General features: G+C 36.2%; 1 protein-coding gene and 1 long non-coding RNA gene across 3 annotated transcripts; both read right to left on the reverse strand.

Annotated features, from left to right (window-relative positions):
- Window positions 1-8,445: 8,445 nt before the first annotated feature.
- LOC129727841 (uncharacterized) lies at window positions 8,446-9,832 on the reverse strand. The gene is made up of 4 exons (XR_008728596.1): window positions 9,701-9,832; window positions 9,377-9,645; window positions 9,123-9,268; window positions 8,446-9,061 (listed from the first exon to the last, which is right to left on the reverse strand). It is a non-coding gene; the product is annotated as an uncharacterized LOC129727841 (long non-coding RNA).
- Window positions 9,833-11,180: 1,348 nt separating this feature from the next.
- LOC129727840 (protein unc-50 homolog) lies at window positions 11,181-15,514 on the reverse strand. 2 transcript variants are annotated; one of them, XM_055686057.1, is made up of 4 exons: window positions 15,363-15,514; window positions 15,015-15,283; window positions 14,894-14,959; window positions 11,181-14,834 (listed from the first exon to the last, which is right to left on the reverse strand). In XM_055686057.1, exons 2-4 carry the CDS (start codon window positions 15,268-15,270, stop codon window positions 14,341-14,343), a joined length of 816 nt encoding a protein of 271 aa, XP_055542032.1. In that variant the 5' UTR covers window positions 15,271-15,283; window positions 15,363-15,514; the 3' UTR covers window positions 11,181-14,340. The 2 variants fall into 2 exon arrangements, with proteins under 2 accessions (XP_055542032.1, XP_055542033.1); XM_055686058.1 differs by having other exon boundaries at window positions 15,337-15,514.
- Window positions 15,515-17,310: the final 1,796 nt, after the last annotated feature.

The raw sequence follows: 17,310 nt of genomic DNA on the forward strand, positions 1-17,310 counted from the left end.
AAAATCACAGGAGGGTTGTGTGCAAAGCCACGACCGCAAGGTTAAAGTAGAATACTTTTACAAGAGAGATAACCCGGCTGCTTGCATGTCAGTCATTTTTTCTAGTAAATAAACGAACGTAAATTTTTCGAACGTTGTGGAATGATATAACTGAAAAAATGGGTGTGACTTAATTATTTCCAGTTATACCATTCTACAACGTTGGAAAAATTTTATTTCGTATTTCGTAATACTAATGTACGAAAAATACATCTCATTCATTCTGGCCCCGCCTTTTATATCAGTTCTTACAGATTTTCTCAGTTTCATAACACGGATGTACAAACACGATTTCTTGTGGACATTCTGTCGAGCCGGAACGATAGAGCTCTCATTAAGGCAACAAAATAACATGTATTGTGTCGTGTTGTGCGGCTTGAAAGAAAAAAATGTTCCCGTCCCCGTGTCGCATGGAAGCAGATTGTTGCGTGTTTGATATTGCCGATGGTAGACATGAGTATGAAGGTCGAAATTCTGCTGTGATGTCAAGCTACAACCGTTTTCTTCAAGACGTTACATCCTTGTTAATGAATTTTCTAAACAGACTCAGCATCGTGAGGAGAACGTGCCGAACTTTTCTGTTCGAAATCGGACTTGTTTCGTATATACCGCTTGTTAAGCACAGTATCAACAAATTGTAATAAACATCACACTGCTGTGCATTTGCAGCAGCATCAAACCTCAGTTGCAGTTTATTAATAACCATTCATTATGCTCTTCCAAATACATTTAGTAGCCTTGAAAAAGGCCGATTGCTGTAATTGCAATTTTCATTCAATTATTGCATAAATGCTTCATGGTCAGATATACCCGCTGCAACTGCTACGCTATCCGTAGCCATGCCACAGTTGTGGCCGCTTTACGCTGCCATTGGTATCCGCTGCCCCTGCATCAGCTGACCCAGCTGCTATCAATGCTGAGATCCGCTGCAACTAGTGCTCTATCCATTGCTATGCCACAGCTGTGGCCGCTATCCGCTATCGCTGGTATCCACTGCACTGCTAAGGCGACATCCATAAATAACGTAACGCGAAAACCCGATTTTTGGACCCCCACCCCCTCATATGTAACGAAACGTAACGCCAAAATCTATCCCACCATAAAAATTACGTAATACTGCAGAAGGATTTTCTTGTTAAAAATGCTCGTTTTTGGAGAGTTTCTCCTGGGATTTTTCATTACGCAACACTGAACTTACCCCCCTCCCCCCCAGCCCTGTGTAATAAATCGTAACGCTCAGAATACCCCCTCCCCCCTATGAGCGGCTTCGGTTGAAACAGGCTCTTATAAAGGCCAAATAGCATATTTTGAATTGCAAGGTAGAGATGCACCGAATATTCGGTCGCCGAATATTCGGGCCGAATATCAGCAAAAATTGGATTTTACCGAATATTCGGCTCGCCGAATAGTAAATTTATTATTCGGCCGAATATGCCGAATAAGCCGAATAGTGGCCAATGATTATCAGAAAATAATATAAAAGTATAGTGCAAAGTTTTATGAACGGGGGTAAACGAAAACTGAAGATGTAACTTGGGCTTAAAAAGGAATATGGTGCTTATTATAGGAGTCACTTCACGGTGAAATCAGAGTGAAGTGAACAAAATCCTATTACCGGACTCACGTAAGTGAGAAAAACGTCGCAAAGTGACATCTGCCGTGGAATCTGGGTTAAAATGAGTGTCATATCAGTGAAGTGAGAACGAAAAAAGCGACGTTTCGCGTGGAATTATTTCACGACCGTTTTGAACGGCGAAATGATTCCACGAAGATGTCTTAATGTTGATTGATTTGTGATTTAATGGTAAATATTGGATTAATTCTTCAGTAACGAAGCGAATCAGAATTTGATCCGTGCCTTAAAGCGGCCAATTTTTCATTTTTTTGCCCGATGAGAAAAATGCAAACTAATTCAGGAAATTTTCGATATCGAAAAAAACATTTTTTTTGCTGCCGAATGTCTTAGAAATGCAGAACACGTCAAGATCTGGTGTTATTAAAAAAAGGGGAAAAAACGACTTTCTGGGACTTAGGCATTTTTGAGCTGGGAAACAAACTCATTTCACTTGTCCTATTCTAAATTTCACTTCACTGTCAATCTCACTCCACGGAGGTGATTTTTGTCACCTAACTTGAGGTGGAATCGGGAATAGGTCTCAAAAAGTGAAGTGAGCGTGAGAGTGAAATATATTTCACCGTGAAGTGACTCCCGTAATAAGCACCTATATCTCATTAAAACGGAACACGAACCGCAATCTCCATACAATATTTCATGTCTTGTCTGCATGAGGTATATTTTTTCTGAGCCAAGGTCACATCCTCAGTTCTCGTTCATTTCTCGCATTTTATTTTACAATGTAGTTGTAACACAAACTTTTAAATTGTGTTAACCATAATCCTCAAAAACATTATTTTTAAACGACAACTCAAATAAGAACAAAAGTAGGTGCGCCACGGATTAGCGTGCCTTATTCCATAGACGCAAAATTAATTATTTCTTGTGCAATAGTTCGGACAATTTTCAATCGTTTTCGTACATGAACAATTGGAAAGCGACAGAAACACCTTAAACTTCAAATAATACCCATTTGGTTATTTTGTTATCATACGATCAACGTTGTGTTCAGCCGAATATACGGCCGAATATTCGTCTCACCGAATAATGGAAAAAAGGTTATTCTATATTCGGCCGAAGGCCGAATAGTGCTATTCGGTGCATCTCTATTGCAAGGTATATGATTCTGTCGACCGTGCTTGGGAAGCTAAAGGAAGAAGATATAACGACCAATCAGAGGTCGAATTTTTCGTTTTGACAAGGCTTGACTATTTTCAATAGTACAATAGTGTGAATAATAAAATTACAATTATCTTCTTTAGGGAAGAATCTTAGAAGATTTTCCAATTTATTGCTGCAAGAACGAAGGAAATCCATCGAATACTAACCGATTTATTAGCATTTGAAATTGGACATATTTTTCACTTTTTTCGGTTTTAGATTATCATTTCACATCCCTATGTAGCCGAACTTCCTGAGAGAAGTATTCTACTTCAAAAATGCCATGGCCAAATCTATGGTGGAAAACCACTGCGCACCATGCTGCTCCATTAATATTGACTCCAATGTTGGCATTTTAAATGGCGTCCGGTGAATGCAACGGTTTGGCCCTCGCAAATCGATAACAATGCGAATATCGTCTTTACCTTTCGGTACTACTAGCATTGACGAGCAAAATGATCGATCCATTTCTCCTGTAACTTCTTCTATTATACCTTCTGCTAGTAAATTTTTTTATTTTTTGTTTGGTGAGTTCCTTGAATGCCACCGGAACGTGGGTGTATACATTCCTTGCCGGAGGCATACTTGAATCGTATTTTAACGATACTGGTGGAATATTAAATTTTGGGAATTCGTTTGAGCAATCTACTTCAGCTACTTGCTGGCATAACAAGGCTTGGTTCTGTCGTATAGGAACCCTGAGACCGATGTCGAGAACTGAGTATCTTATAGCGGTATTGTAACCCAGGAGCGACCTTACTTCATCAACGACATAAAATTTCTCGATCATTACGGGTCTGTTTTCTGATACAAATAATTCAGCTGAAAAAATAGCGGAGACATTGATCTGTTCCGTCATACCATATGCTTTTAACTGTTTGTCCGAGGAGAAATTCAAAGCCAAAAGTCGAGATGCAGCTGCATCATTCGAAAGAATTTTGTCAAACGAAACCTTTGTTATAGTGTTTATTTGAGCGCCGGAATCTATTAAAAACTTTATCTGAACTCCCGCTACTAGTGCGTTGATATATGATCCATTTTCATATAAACCTTCAACGATCGATATACCAGATTTTTGATGATTTGTCTATAAACGTAAATAAAAATATTCCGTTTTATTACCACAAATTTTATTTTAATTTTCTTTTTTAATTATTTGCTTCATACAAAAAAAAAATTACTCTGGTTCTTCATTTTCATCACATACCTTCACTTCTTCTTCGTGCTTCGCTCCTTTGATGGCTGCTATCTTCTTCTCCACTGCTGGTTCATCGTCGTCATTATAAGCTAGCTTAAAAGGTCTGGAACGATTTTGTTGGATGGAGCACATTCGCTCAATGTGTCCCATGCGACCGCATCCTCGACATTCCTTCTGCATAGCTGAACAATCAGACGGTCGATGGTAAATACCACCACACCTCCAACAATTAGTTGTTACTTGATAGCGTGGACCACCTTGACCGAAGCCTCGTCTACCACCTCGATTAAACCGTTGTAAACCTCTAGCTCTCCAATTTGGTTGTGCTTGTTGAGCAAAGTAATTCTGGGAAACGACCGATGCTACCAAAGATTTGTCGTTGTTTCCATGTGTTCTTTGGAATTCCTCCTCGTTCGACTTTTCGATTTCTCGATCTCTTATTGAATCGAACAAGTCCTTTATAGATCCTTGCTTGACCCAATTTCGATGGGCAAGCACTCTTACTTTGCTATCATTTGCCCCCTTTGTAATCGCTCTGACGATGGCTTCCATTTCTTCATCCGGTCCATAACCGCACAATTTCGCTGCTGATGCCACACGACGAACAAATTCACTGCTGCTTTCTACGGACGACTGATGCATCGTAATGAGCTTGCCCCGTTGAGACAATATATATGTTCTTGATCCGAAGTAATCATTCAATCGTGCCATCGCATTAGAGAATGGTTCAGTTTTTTCATCTGGCATCCCCGGTGAGGTCGTCATTGTATGAAATAATTCTCGAAGCTTCGCACCCGCTTTGATTTTAAAAACATTAAATTTGGTTTGTTCATCCACGGCATGTATAAGCTCCAGCGAGGAAAACATAATTTCTTTCCAATATTCATATGCTCGCTTGTCGATTTCTGACTCGCCTTCCGAAGGAACGCATTCAGGCATATTAAGCGCACCCAATGTCCAATAGCTCATACTCGACATAAGTAATTCATTTCTTGTTTGATTCACGTCTTCTCGCATAGTACTGGAATGTGCTAGAGGTGGACCGTCTCCAAAGCTACTCGCTGTAGCCAACTGCGAAACTTGCTCCCGGAGAGAGTTATTTCTTTCTAGCGCTTCCTTGAGCTCTTCAGCAGTTTCTTTTTTGATGTACTCCTATAAACGAGGAAACATACAGTAAATATTTACTGTATATACACATAAATATCGTCTATACTACGGATATTTAAGGTTATCTACACTTTTGGTTCTGTAAACTCTAGTTTCCGTCTATACTACGGAGCTATAACTAATTTTAGTGATTTGCGTCCTCTCATCGCAAATCAATTTTTTTGATATTTCTGTGATTTGCGTCCTCTCATCGCAAATCAATTTTTTTTTTTTTTTTGATGTTTGAATACTCAATACTTACTTTTTGGCAGGAGCGTGAGGTTCGACTGCGCCATTGTCGCGACCGACAGCAGACGGTGGCTGCTCCATCTCGAATGGATAAACTGAATCAGATCGGCGCTGTCCGATGCCTATCGGACTAACCAGAAAATTCAATATTAACTCTTGTTTGGCTGCTGCTGCTGGCTGATGTTGCTTCTTTCGCATCAGAATGACGACTGACGTGAACACACCTAACGGAGGGCTTATCCCAAGTAACAATCCAAAGACGATTTAGTTTTATTTATATTTTATAGAAGTTTTATCAAAACATTACTAAATCTATCGAGTTTTATCATAAATTTATTCAAGTACTTGTGGTTTTTATTTATCAACAGTTCCCAAGAGTAATTAAAGAACACTTGAAGAGTCCTCCATAAAATTCCTTCATCAATAAGTGTAATAAGCCTGAGGAGCGGTTTTGAAACGCACTCAATATCCCTTTCAAAATACCTATGAGAAACTTCCATAAAACTTCATTAGAGTTTTACGATAGTTTTATGGAACTTATCTTTAAGATGAATCTATCTTGAAAATGTGCCCATAAAATTTTCTTAAACCCATTTTGTCTCATGAAAGAGCAAAAAAGTTGGTGAAAGAAAAGGATCTAGAATAAACAAAATTTTTTAGCTCATTCAAGCAACTAACTCATACTAAATCAAATCAACCTAAATCATACTAAATCAAGTCATTTAAGGGTATATTACTTTTGGTGTTAAAAACAGTAAAAACTCAATACTCACTAACGGACATGAAATATAAGATGGTAGAAATTCCAATACAGGTCGGACTCGATTACCAAAACATTTTTTATTCCGGATAATCGAATCACAGAAATATATTGAAATTTGCGATTAACGAACATAAATAAATAGGTAATTCCTTTTTTATTTCACTTGCATGATGGAGTGGCGTAACCAGAAATTATTTCTTGAGAAGCAAAAAAAAATAAATTGGACATTGATTATTTTCAGTTGATTCGAACATGTCCCAAACATTCCGGAAATGACATAAATGGTAACAAATATGCCAGAAGGGGTGGTAAAGACAAAATTTCGGAATAAAAATTAAAACGATCACCGAAAAAATGAAATTCCGTATAATCGAATCTAAAATTCCGGATAATCGAGTCCGACTTGTACCTGAGAATGACAGAGGAATGGTATTCATTCCCCTGTTTCATGCAATATGTCGCATTTCTTCATTTTGCTCATGTTTAGGCCCAAATTTTAAAATACACCGGATGTTTATTCTGAACCATTTATAGTTTTTGTTCAAAAATCGCTACAAGTAACACTTTTCCAACAGCAATGATCACAAAAATGGTGCTTGACTGTAAACAAACAGTTGTCAAACGGGAGAGGGGACTATCTCAGATAAAATTTGTTTGTCTTGGAAAGTTCAAGCAAGTTTTATTCAAGCGCAAGTATTCTTCTCCGTGACTGCAACAAGTAAATGCCAACTTGTCGAGATACTAAAAAAATCTTATTGGCCTTGCTCAAGAAGTTTTAGTTAGAAGCCGTCTTATGAGGGATTAAAATAAAACCAACAACAAATATGGCGAACAGACTGTAATTAACTACGTCAAAATAATAGCCATTTGTAATTAAACGGTAATAAAAGGCCGAGATTCTTAATGCTACTAATAATTCTGGCAGTTCAGTAGTGAATGTTGATCATGCTGAACACGAACTTTAATAAAATGTTCCGTAGTCCAGCAAACCCGAACTTAACGAAAATTCAGATATATTTTTTATTTTCTAAATAAATTACTAATTTGCCAGTAATATTATGGCGCGTTGAAAATAACAAACTTTTTTGTCATATAACGTATAAACTTAACGTGGCAATTAAAAATTTACAAATATAAACTTGAAAATACATGTAGATTTATCTACCTATTTTATTCAACGACTGCGATGACATTCATTTTGGAGAAAGAGTAGATCGATGGGGTTTGTTTCATAAATTGATCTATGTAAAAAATAAATTCTGTTCATAGCGAAATAAGCTAGAAAGAAGAGTTGCGAACCTGATTTATAAAACTCTCGAAATTTGTTACAGTTTTTTCATGGTTGTGAGCAACTCCTGAATGTCATCATGAGTACATATCGATAAAAATATAGAGTTTTAAGCAAACTTTGGGAACTATTCTTGAAAACCTTCTCTAGCATGGGCCTCTTGATCTTATGGGGATTTTACGGCTGATTTGTAGCAGTTTGTGAGAATAATAAGATTTATGCCCTGTTTTAAAGAACAAGCAATCAAAACTTCTTTAAGTACATCTTAAAACTGATATTGTTACTTGGGATATAGCCAATCCGAACGGCGCAGTCCGGTGCCTATCGGACTAACCAGAAAATTCAATGTTAACTCTTGTTTGGCTGCTGCTGCTGGCTGATGTTACTTCTTTCGCATCTGAATGACGACTGACGTGAACGCACCTAACGGAGGGCTTATATAGCCAATCCGAACGGCGCAGTCCGATGCCTATCGGACTAACCAGAAAATTCAATGTTAACTCTTGTTTGGCTGCTGCTGCTGGCTGATGTTACTTCTTTCGCATCCGAATGACGACTGACGTGAACGCACCTAACGGAGGGCTTATATAGCCAATCCGAACGGCGCAGTCCGATGCCTATCGGACTAACCAGAAAATTCAATGTTAACTCTTGTTTGGCTGCTGCTGCTGGCTGATGTTACTTCTTTCGCATCAGAATATTGACTGGCCCAATGCTGCTGCTGACTGCTGAATTGTCTTTTATTTTTTGAAATTGTTTACAGAGGTATAATTTATGACAGGATAATTGGTCAGCCCTAAAGGCTCGTCATCTTCGTTCGTAAAACTGGCCCAATGCACTGAACGAAGCCCTTTTTATATACTTGCGCGAGCGCACGAACGTTTCTGATTGGCTCCCGCATTCATTCTCTGTTTTGACGTTACGGAAATAGGGGTGTACAGTAATAATGTGAAGTGATATATATATTTGAATAACAAAACATAATGTCAGTGCCCATAACAATTATATTTATATTTACATTTTTTGTTTGACATTTTATGATTATTTTTCTCTTATCTGCTACACGCTGGAAAACTGGTGAAGTGAAGAAAAAACACGAACGAAGTCTCTAACCAGAGAGCCATATCGGGCGTAAAACAATAGCGCGCGAAATCTCTGTTAATTGCCCTCTTTGAGAATAGACTAAACCGCGCCTGAATGAGTTCCCTGAGACGAAGAAAAAACTGACACCTGCTTATAAAAAGAAAAAAATCTGACAAAGTTCCATGTATTCAAAGCCTAAATTCTTGAAAAAAGTGCCTATATGTATATGTATGTTTTATTTTAAATAATTTACGTGTGCTGAATTCTTTGGTTAACTACGAAAACCTAAAAACTCAAAGTTGCTTGATTAAATTGGATCGTTAGAGAAACATGTTAAATAGATAAACAACCGCATAGCATTTTGATGTGCAAATCACATACCACGAGTTTAATTTATTTATACATCGAATAATAATAATTCATGTCGAAAAATAGGTGTTCTGATTTTCACCTCCGGCCTGGTAGTATCTTACTTGAAGCAAGATAAGCAGATAAATTTATTTTATTTTCCAAGAATAACTGAAACGGTAAAAAATTAAATAGAAACGAGTTACGTTTAAATTACTAACAAATACAATACCTATGCGGCAATGTTATCCGATTTATCCTGTTTTCCGCGCACTTGTTGTACTTGTTGTTTCTGGAGCTTTTTAAGCAGCAGCAGTTTGCGATGGGACGTAAGTTTGGATGAAGAACGTCGTTGACTGTAAGTTCGACCGGCTTGTTCTGTAACAAAACAAAAACTTGAAAACAACTGCACACAAGTTCGCGAGAAAATCGGTATATATTGCAGTATTGACTAGTGAAAGTAATTATTTCCTCTAGCAAACTTACCTGCTATTCAGGCCGCTTGTTGACCTGGCTGATTTCCTTTTCGGCCGTGCATATTAGTCTCCTTTACAAATCTACTACACGTCCAATTATTACTTATATTCACCAGAATTAAGCAGAATAAACTGCCCACAAAATACAGCCCGACCTGCACAAAAATGTAAATAGTTTATTTCTTGATGCATCATGCAGGCCCATGACGCGCTTATGTTTTTGCACCAGTGTTTGTAAATTTGGTACCAATTTCATTTTTTGCCAAACAAATATCATTCCTGGAAGGGAAATTTTGAATAGCCTGAATTATCTTGTATTTATGCATACGTTTACCAACGATATTTCTAAGAAGAAGACATCTTTATTATGCAAATCATAATGAAAACATATTTAATTTTTATTCAGTAAAAAAAATGATTGCCGTCAGGAACCTCGCTCAATCGGCTTGACACACTTGACATTTCTCGCCTGACGTTTAAACCTTTTCTAACCCTTAAGTCTATACATCAACCGTTCTTGCATAGACATCCACCCTTTTCGCATACGTATCGCATTCGTACGGGATACGAATGGATTCGTACGGCCTCTGTACGTAAACAAGAATGGCATTTTCGAACTCATTCGAATCCATACTTTCGTACGAATGTTGGATACGGCCGTAAACAAGAATGAAGGTGTACATGTACAATGTACATGTAACTATCATACGAGTTTTCATTTTTATAATGCTTAAAACTGAAAAAACATCAAGGTGTACGGATTTCGATACTGTACGGGTTTCGATCCAGCACAGTATGCATGGTGAAAAACAGAACATAGTTCTACACGGTAAGAGTCGAAAACCCATTAATGGGTACTTTTTCAACCATTTCGCCAAAAAGTGAGCCAACCCATTTAGTGGGTAAAATCGATTTACCCATTAACGGGTAAACCGATTAAACGTCAAAAACAGGGTACAAAATCACTCATTTTGAGAAATGAATTTTCTCAAGGAAATGGGTGAAATTTTACCCATTATTAAATAAACGGAAACTTTGTGATTATCACTCAAAAAAATGAAAAGAAGTGAAAGTGAAATCAATTATTTTTAATTATTTGCAAAAATGAATCTTATTTACGAAAACAGGAGTATTTTATCCGCTATCATCAATTGTCAGAATCGCTATTCTCTGCAACAAAGCCAATACCAGACGGAGAGTGAACATTCTAGACCTAATATAAAAAAAATCTCACATTGTAAAATTCAATACTTGATATAACATACTGTTTACCTAGCAACTTCTTAAACGACGCAGTAACGAATTTCTTTTAAAGTACTTCCATGGCAATTGCTGACGAATAATAAACAAAACAGATCGTAGAAGTAACGCGTGCGAAACGAATCGACAGAGCAAACTAAAACGGTGCTTGAAGTATTTTTTCACCCATTAATGGGTAAACAAATGCCCCATTTTGTTTTCTAAGAACATGTCTTTCTAATGCGTACAATTTTACCCATTCACATTTTTTAAATTTACCCATTCTTTTGACAGCCGCATATGACAGAAAAAAATGGGTACAACAATACCCATTAATGGGTTTTCGACTCTTACCGTGTAGGCAACAAACGGCACAAAAACTGTGTTGCCGAAACGATGGATTTTCTCTTTGCGCGACTCTATATACACATAGACTCTGGTTAGTATAGCGAACCTATACATTAGAGAAATGACAAGACACTCACAGTTAAGGCAACTGTCAACATCAAAACGGATAACGGCAATGCAAATTTATACAGCTCGCCCGTTTTGATGTTGACAGTTGCCTTAACGGTGAGTGTCTTGTCATTTCTCTAATGTATAGGTTCGCTAGGTTAGTAGGAACTAGCAATACTCAGAGGGAGAGATATGCGAAGAGAGTGTTGTGAGCCAAACAAACATGTCAAAATTCGAGCCAAACGAACAAGAAAGGTTACACATTGAAAGGTATTGCAATAAGGTTCAATAAAGAATATATTTATTTTTACACGTTTTTCATGTTCTATTGCTAAAACATGAATTGAGAATGCTCCAAAGTTGCTTCATCACAGTGATTTTTAACTGGTGGCTCACAAACCCTTTGTATGGTCTACAGAATAATGATGAAAGTATATAAAATTAAACATAAACATAAAATTTAACACCTTCACGGTTTTTGTGATGCACTTTATTATTTCCCAGGACTTTCACCGTCACCATCAGCTATACGAGCCGAATTAAAAAGTTAGTCAACATTGCGCTTTGAGAAGAGATCTGGCACCTCTGATATGTGAAACCTAGTTGCCAAATCAGCGGTTTTTTTCATCGCTTATCTCTCCCTCTGAGGATCTCTAGTAGAAACCTGGGATGGAAAAATGGATACGAAGCTGTGTGAGTGTCAAAATGAACCAGAATGAGCTGTCATTGACTGTCAATTTGAACCAAGGAAAAAGCATTTATTTTGCGATGAGTATTGTTATAACTGAAAGGTATCGCGTTGCTCGAAAAAATATTTATCGCAAACAGTTTTTTTATTCATTGTCGTTTTACAAAATATTTTGGTTTTTTACGTAAAATTAAAAATTCATAAGCTTTAAGTAATAATCATGCTAGCTACTTCGATTATTAAACTTTCGCTTCTAAGGATTTAAGGCTTTGTTTACTATTTCGAACACATTTCATCACGGCCAAACTCAAAACTCTGAACGGCAAATTGGAAAAAAACAGGCTCGAAAAATAAGTCTATAAAATTTGCACATCCAGTATTCCTGGTGTTACTAAAAACTTAGCTCAGGTCATGCAAGAAGATAGTTACACATAGTTAGGGTGCGTGTTTTCTGTTTTGAGTGCAGTATTCGTTTCTTCCCCCAGGTAGGAACCATTATTTCCTTAAAATTTTGTACGGAGTGGTACGTCTGTTTGTCTGAGATTGAGTTATACGCGGTTTACTGATTTTTATAAATCGGTTAAATCAGTGTAATTTTCTGAGCATACGTGATTTTAAAACAATATTGTCTCTCGAAATCTGTTGGATTAAAATTGGCACATATTCAGTCATCCCAGTATTATGGGCCAGTCTCTGTGTTGGTTTCTAACATATTTCAATAACTTTAAATAGTCAAATATAGATTTAGTAAACGTGAACAGCGTTCACCAAATTTAAAATTGACTATTACAAGTTATTGACATACGTTGGAAACCAATAGAAAGTGTATTGGCCCATAATAGTAGGATGACTGTGTATAGAGAATTTTTTGAGCTGCAAAAATCAACTCAAAACAAAAAGTAAAATACTACAAGGTATACAGCCCTAGGGTTGTATGAAATGGTGACGTGGGACTAAACACTGTAATTAGGGGATTTTTTGTTACAAAATATACAGAGTCTGCAGACAGAATCAATGTGTTTATTTTCAGCCTCCCCTGGAAATCAATTTTTGGAATATATTCAACAACACTCGAAAAAATATCATTTATATTTGGCGATATTATGCCTTTAGTATTTTTTTTTTGTGCAAAAAAATATGTATTTAACAAGGCACAAGCATATCGTGCTTGTTGAAGAAGCACCAAGAATTTCTCATAATGCGTCAAAGTCAGAATTATCTCTATATCCTCAAAAACCAAATCCAATAATGCTTACGTTATCATAATGAATGGTTTTGTCTTATTTAACTCTAACTAAATCAAATCTATAGTATGGATATTACTTTCAAAATAATATGGAAGCCCTTACAAAGGTTCATCAATTGGAAAACATAAGAAAATATTTTGAACAAAATTCCTAACAAGTTCCAGCAAAAAATCGTAGAAATCCACAATTACATTTTTATTTTTTGCTTGACAATTTTTTCATTTGCCTGCAACTACATTCGCTGTATTACGAAGACAGGAAATATACGTTTATTATGGTAAAGCTTAGAATAATAATATATCATCTAACAATTTTGAAATATAAAAAGAGATTCTGTACGAATCTTACTAAATAAACTTGACAAATCACAAGCATTCGCAGGTTCTTACTCTTCTATAAATGTATATATTTAGGAATTTACTCTTTCGATACTATCCGGTCACGATTATTTAGTGAATATCGAAGATAAAATTTAAAAAATATCCGTTGCAAAAATTTACAATTCTTGTTGAGTAATTCATGGCAATCATATTTATGAAATAAACTTTCAATCACCATCAACAGCAGCATTGTAGTTTTTCCTCAATTGCATACGAATAGAAATGTACGAACAAAAGTGTACCACTGCAATACGAATAGTACTGCTGCAGTACGAATAGAAGAGTACCAATGCAATCATAGACGACGAGAGACCTGCGGTTCTATACTCCACTGGTACTGTTGCTTTTACTGGCATGTTTTCTTTCAAGACATCAGTTTTTATTAGGTTCTACAGTACCTAACACGCAGGTTAAGAGATTGTTCAAGGATGGGTATTGTTTCAAACTTTTAGGAAAACTTTTACCTTCGAGACATCATATTAGTCTAAGCTCATGGAAGCAAAAATAAATTGACCTATTGGGACGGGGAGACTCTGTCAATTTTTATTTCGAAATTGATACAGGGAATATCACAGGGAACGGATGGTGTCCATTCACGTCGTCTGTGCTAGGAATGCTCGCATGTAATTGGTTCATTATTCGCGTAAATTTGTTATTGAAATTATTATCAATTTTACCGCTTAGCAATGAAATTAGAGTGATAATTAACACATTACAAAATTGTTATACATTTTATCTATCCAACAACATTTTGGTTATTGTTATCCATCATGTGGTTATGCTGTTATTAGCGTTTGAAATCTGACGCAACATTTGCCCGTTTCATTTCCAATTTTACAGAATGCATCCCAGTATAGTAAACAAAGACGTTTCCCACGTCAAAAAAGTATAAATATATTGATTATATACATTTTGACTAATTTTTTTTATTTATTATTTATTAACATCTATTTTACATAACCTTTTACAGCACTCGATAGTGATAAAAGTACATTAAAGATATACTTAAATTCCACCTGATTATAAGGGTTACTACATAAAATAGAAAAACTAGCGGTAAAGTAACTAGAATAATTCGCGTGTTTTTCAGACCTGGTATAACACTATAACCAAGGAACGTAATATAAATGTAATAACTTAGAGCTGCTAACCATATTGTATTACCAATAAACGCAGAAATGAACCAGTTCTGGCTGATTAATGCATGATAGAAAAATAACTGAATAAAATGCAATAAAATCAGTGGAGGGAAAAAAGCATTCAAATGTACGTCAAACGCGTAGCCCCATTCTACATCTGGGTCAGTTTTCTCCCTCAAATAACGATTTGTAATTATCCACAGTATAGTAGCAACTACCATTCCACAGAAAATGCAGTCTACGAAAACAACATACAAAAGAAATAGTATGCATTGACCGATGTCCAACGATAGAACCCATGCAAATCCGAGTGACGTGACTAAAAAAAACATAAAACGACATAAAAATCAAATTTCTAAGGTTATTGAATAAACTCACCACAAAGACATCCAACTAACAAAACTAGAAAGGCTGGATCATCGCGAGCAAACTGTGATTTAGTGTCTGAAACACAAACATTATTTATCACACGATTCTCAATATATATCATATTGCATACGCTTTCTGTAATTGCAAGTCCGATAGACTTTTTGGGGAGCAATGCACAAATAAAGCATCTGCCAAAGCGCGTACTCGAAATCCATTTGATCAAACTTCACGAATCGTCGCAGGTATTTATAACTTTTGTTAGTGGCACTCATGCAATCAGTTCTTTGATTTACCGGCGGAGGTAACGGTGATGCGGTTCTTGATGATGACATTCCTGAAAGCAAGTTATTACTTCGTGTCGGCACGGGTGAAGTAGAATATTTCATTGTGCAAAATTCTCTAAAATGATATAATTTTTAATACAAATATTCATTTGTCTTTTAACCCCAAACACCTGCAAGGTTTTTAATTAATTAACCTTAAAATCCTGTTCCAGCTTCGTGAGTGTACTGTTGTTCTGATCTCAAAATTGTGAGCGAAAATAAATAGTTTATGAAAGCGACACAACCAACAATATAAATGTTTCACAAAAAAAATGTATTGCACTTATTTCTTGGCTGTCAAGCTTTTTTCAGAGCTGCCAGATATTTTTGAAAAATGTCGGCAACTGCTCGAAAACCCGTAATAATTTGCTGGAAGTCTGAAAAATATCTACCCTAAAGCGCCTGTAAATAAATATAGAGTGGCGACACTGTCAAAATTAGAATAAAAATTATCTGTCAGTGTCATTCCAATAGGACACCTGAAAAAATGTACAATAGCAAGAGATGGCGCTTTTTCAGTGGTAGTAAAATCAAAATTTCTCCGAGTATTTTGCTCATTGACCGAGAATGCAGCTATCAAATGTCTTCTATACATTTTATTCTAACTTTCTGGTACTTACTTTCACTAAACGCAATCTATTTTTATCAAAACACATGTTTTTCCTATATAACTCCAATGCGTCTTACTACCATTCGTCCATGAGCCCGTGGTATTGATTTTGACAACGGCTTAAAATTAGGGCGAGAGCGTGTGGTTGAGAGCGGATACGCACAATACTTATCTCTTAGAAATCTTCATACAAATTTAAAATGCAATACGATAAGCGGAGTCACCAGTAATTGACTTCCGATAAGTTTAGGATTTTTGAGGGCTCAAATGGAAGTAATAATATTTTGTTCTGGCTCTTTGCTAACAAGTTTTAACATTTCCATCTGATGATGAACCGCTTCAATACTCTTAAGCCTGTATTACACTCTTTGATCAAGCGTCAAATATTCGGCACTTTTTGACAAATAAAAATTTGATCAAATATAATTGTTTGTCACTCTCCAATTTTAACATGGGGCAAACACGAGCAAACAAAAACCTTATGTCAAATAAATTTGACCATTATGTCAGAAGTTCAAATATTTTACCATCAGACAAAGAGTGTACTACAGGCTTTAGCCAAGCAACAACATCTAGTTCTGGTGTGAATGAAAAAATCGATAGTTTCAGCAAATTTTTTAATAGATGGCAATACACAAACAGTTGCGCACACTGGTGTGATTTTTTAGCAAAAATTAGCGGCGGTGTCCCATTAAGCAATCAACCTATTAAACTCGTACGGGAAAAGAGAAAGGATGTTTGCTGCTAAGACAAGACGCTACAGCTGGCTTCTTATTTTTCTTTTCGTAACGGCCGTCATCCCCGTCGAAATTTTTTTGGACGTTTCTTTATTTAGGTTTGGTGTTATCAGCTAAGACAAGACGTGACAGCTGGTCACCGTTACATTCAACCAATTTGAACCGGCTGCTGATTGGCTGAATTCGATAACGCAATCTTCACGTAGAAAATACAACGAGGTTACTTTTCACTGTAAAGCAGTGATGCTGGAGAGTCATAATTTAGCTATTATAATTGTTCATAAATAATGATGCAAAAGTATGCAAGGTACCTACATGATATTACCGAGTAATGTATTTCACTGTTATAACTTGAAAAATGCATTGATTAATCGTTTATTACTATTTCGGTTGAAGTCCAAGAAACTTAGAAAGAAAAAATTTGGGTACCAAGAAACTTAGGAAGAAAAAATTTGATAATAGAAGTATGCTTCATTGAACATAAAATAATAAATAAGAATTGAGTATTATTCGCCTATATATTGCAATTTTAATTTGTTTTATTTTCATTGACCTGCAGAAGTTGTTAAAAATAATCATTCTGGCATCAACGGTATGGAACGTTCAAAAGAATTTCGACGGGGATGACGGCCGTTACGAAAAGAAAAATAAGAAGTCAGCTGTCGCGTCTTGTCTTAGGTTATATACAATGAGAATAAAAGAGAGGTGAGGAGGAGAGTGAAATTTTCTAGTATTAGTAAATGCTTCAAATGTAAA

This window comes from Wyeomyia smithii, chromosome 3, assembly GCF_029784165.1.
Source record: "Wyeomyia smithii strain HCP4-BCI-WySm-NY-G18 chromosome 3, ASM2978416v1, whole genome shotgun sequence".
NCBI classification, from domain to species: Eukaryota; Metazoa; Arthropoda; class Insecta; order Diptera; family Culicidae; genus Wyeomyia; species Wyeomyia smithii.

Coding starts and splice junctions, on each gene's coding strand:
- LOC129727840 (XM_055686057.1), bottom strand. CDS start 15,270: ATGAAATATTCTACTTCACCCGTGCCGACACGAAGTAATAACTTGCTT. Junction 14,960..15,014: donor GACTTGCAATTACAGAAAGC/GTATGCAATATG, acceptor TTTGTGTTTCAG/ACACTAAATCACAGTTTGCT. Junction 14,835..14,893: donor GTTAGTTGGATGTCTTTGTG/GTGAGTTTATTC, acceptor TGTTTTTTTTAG/TCACGTCACTCGGATTTGCA.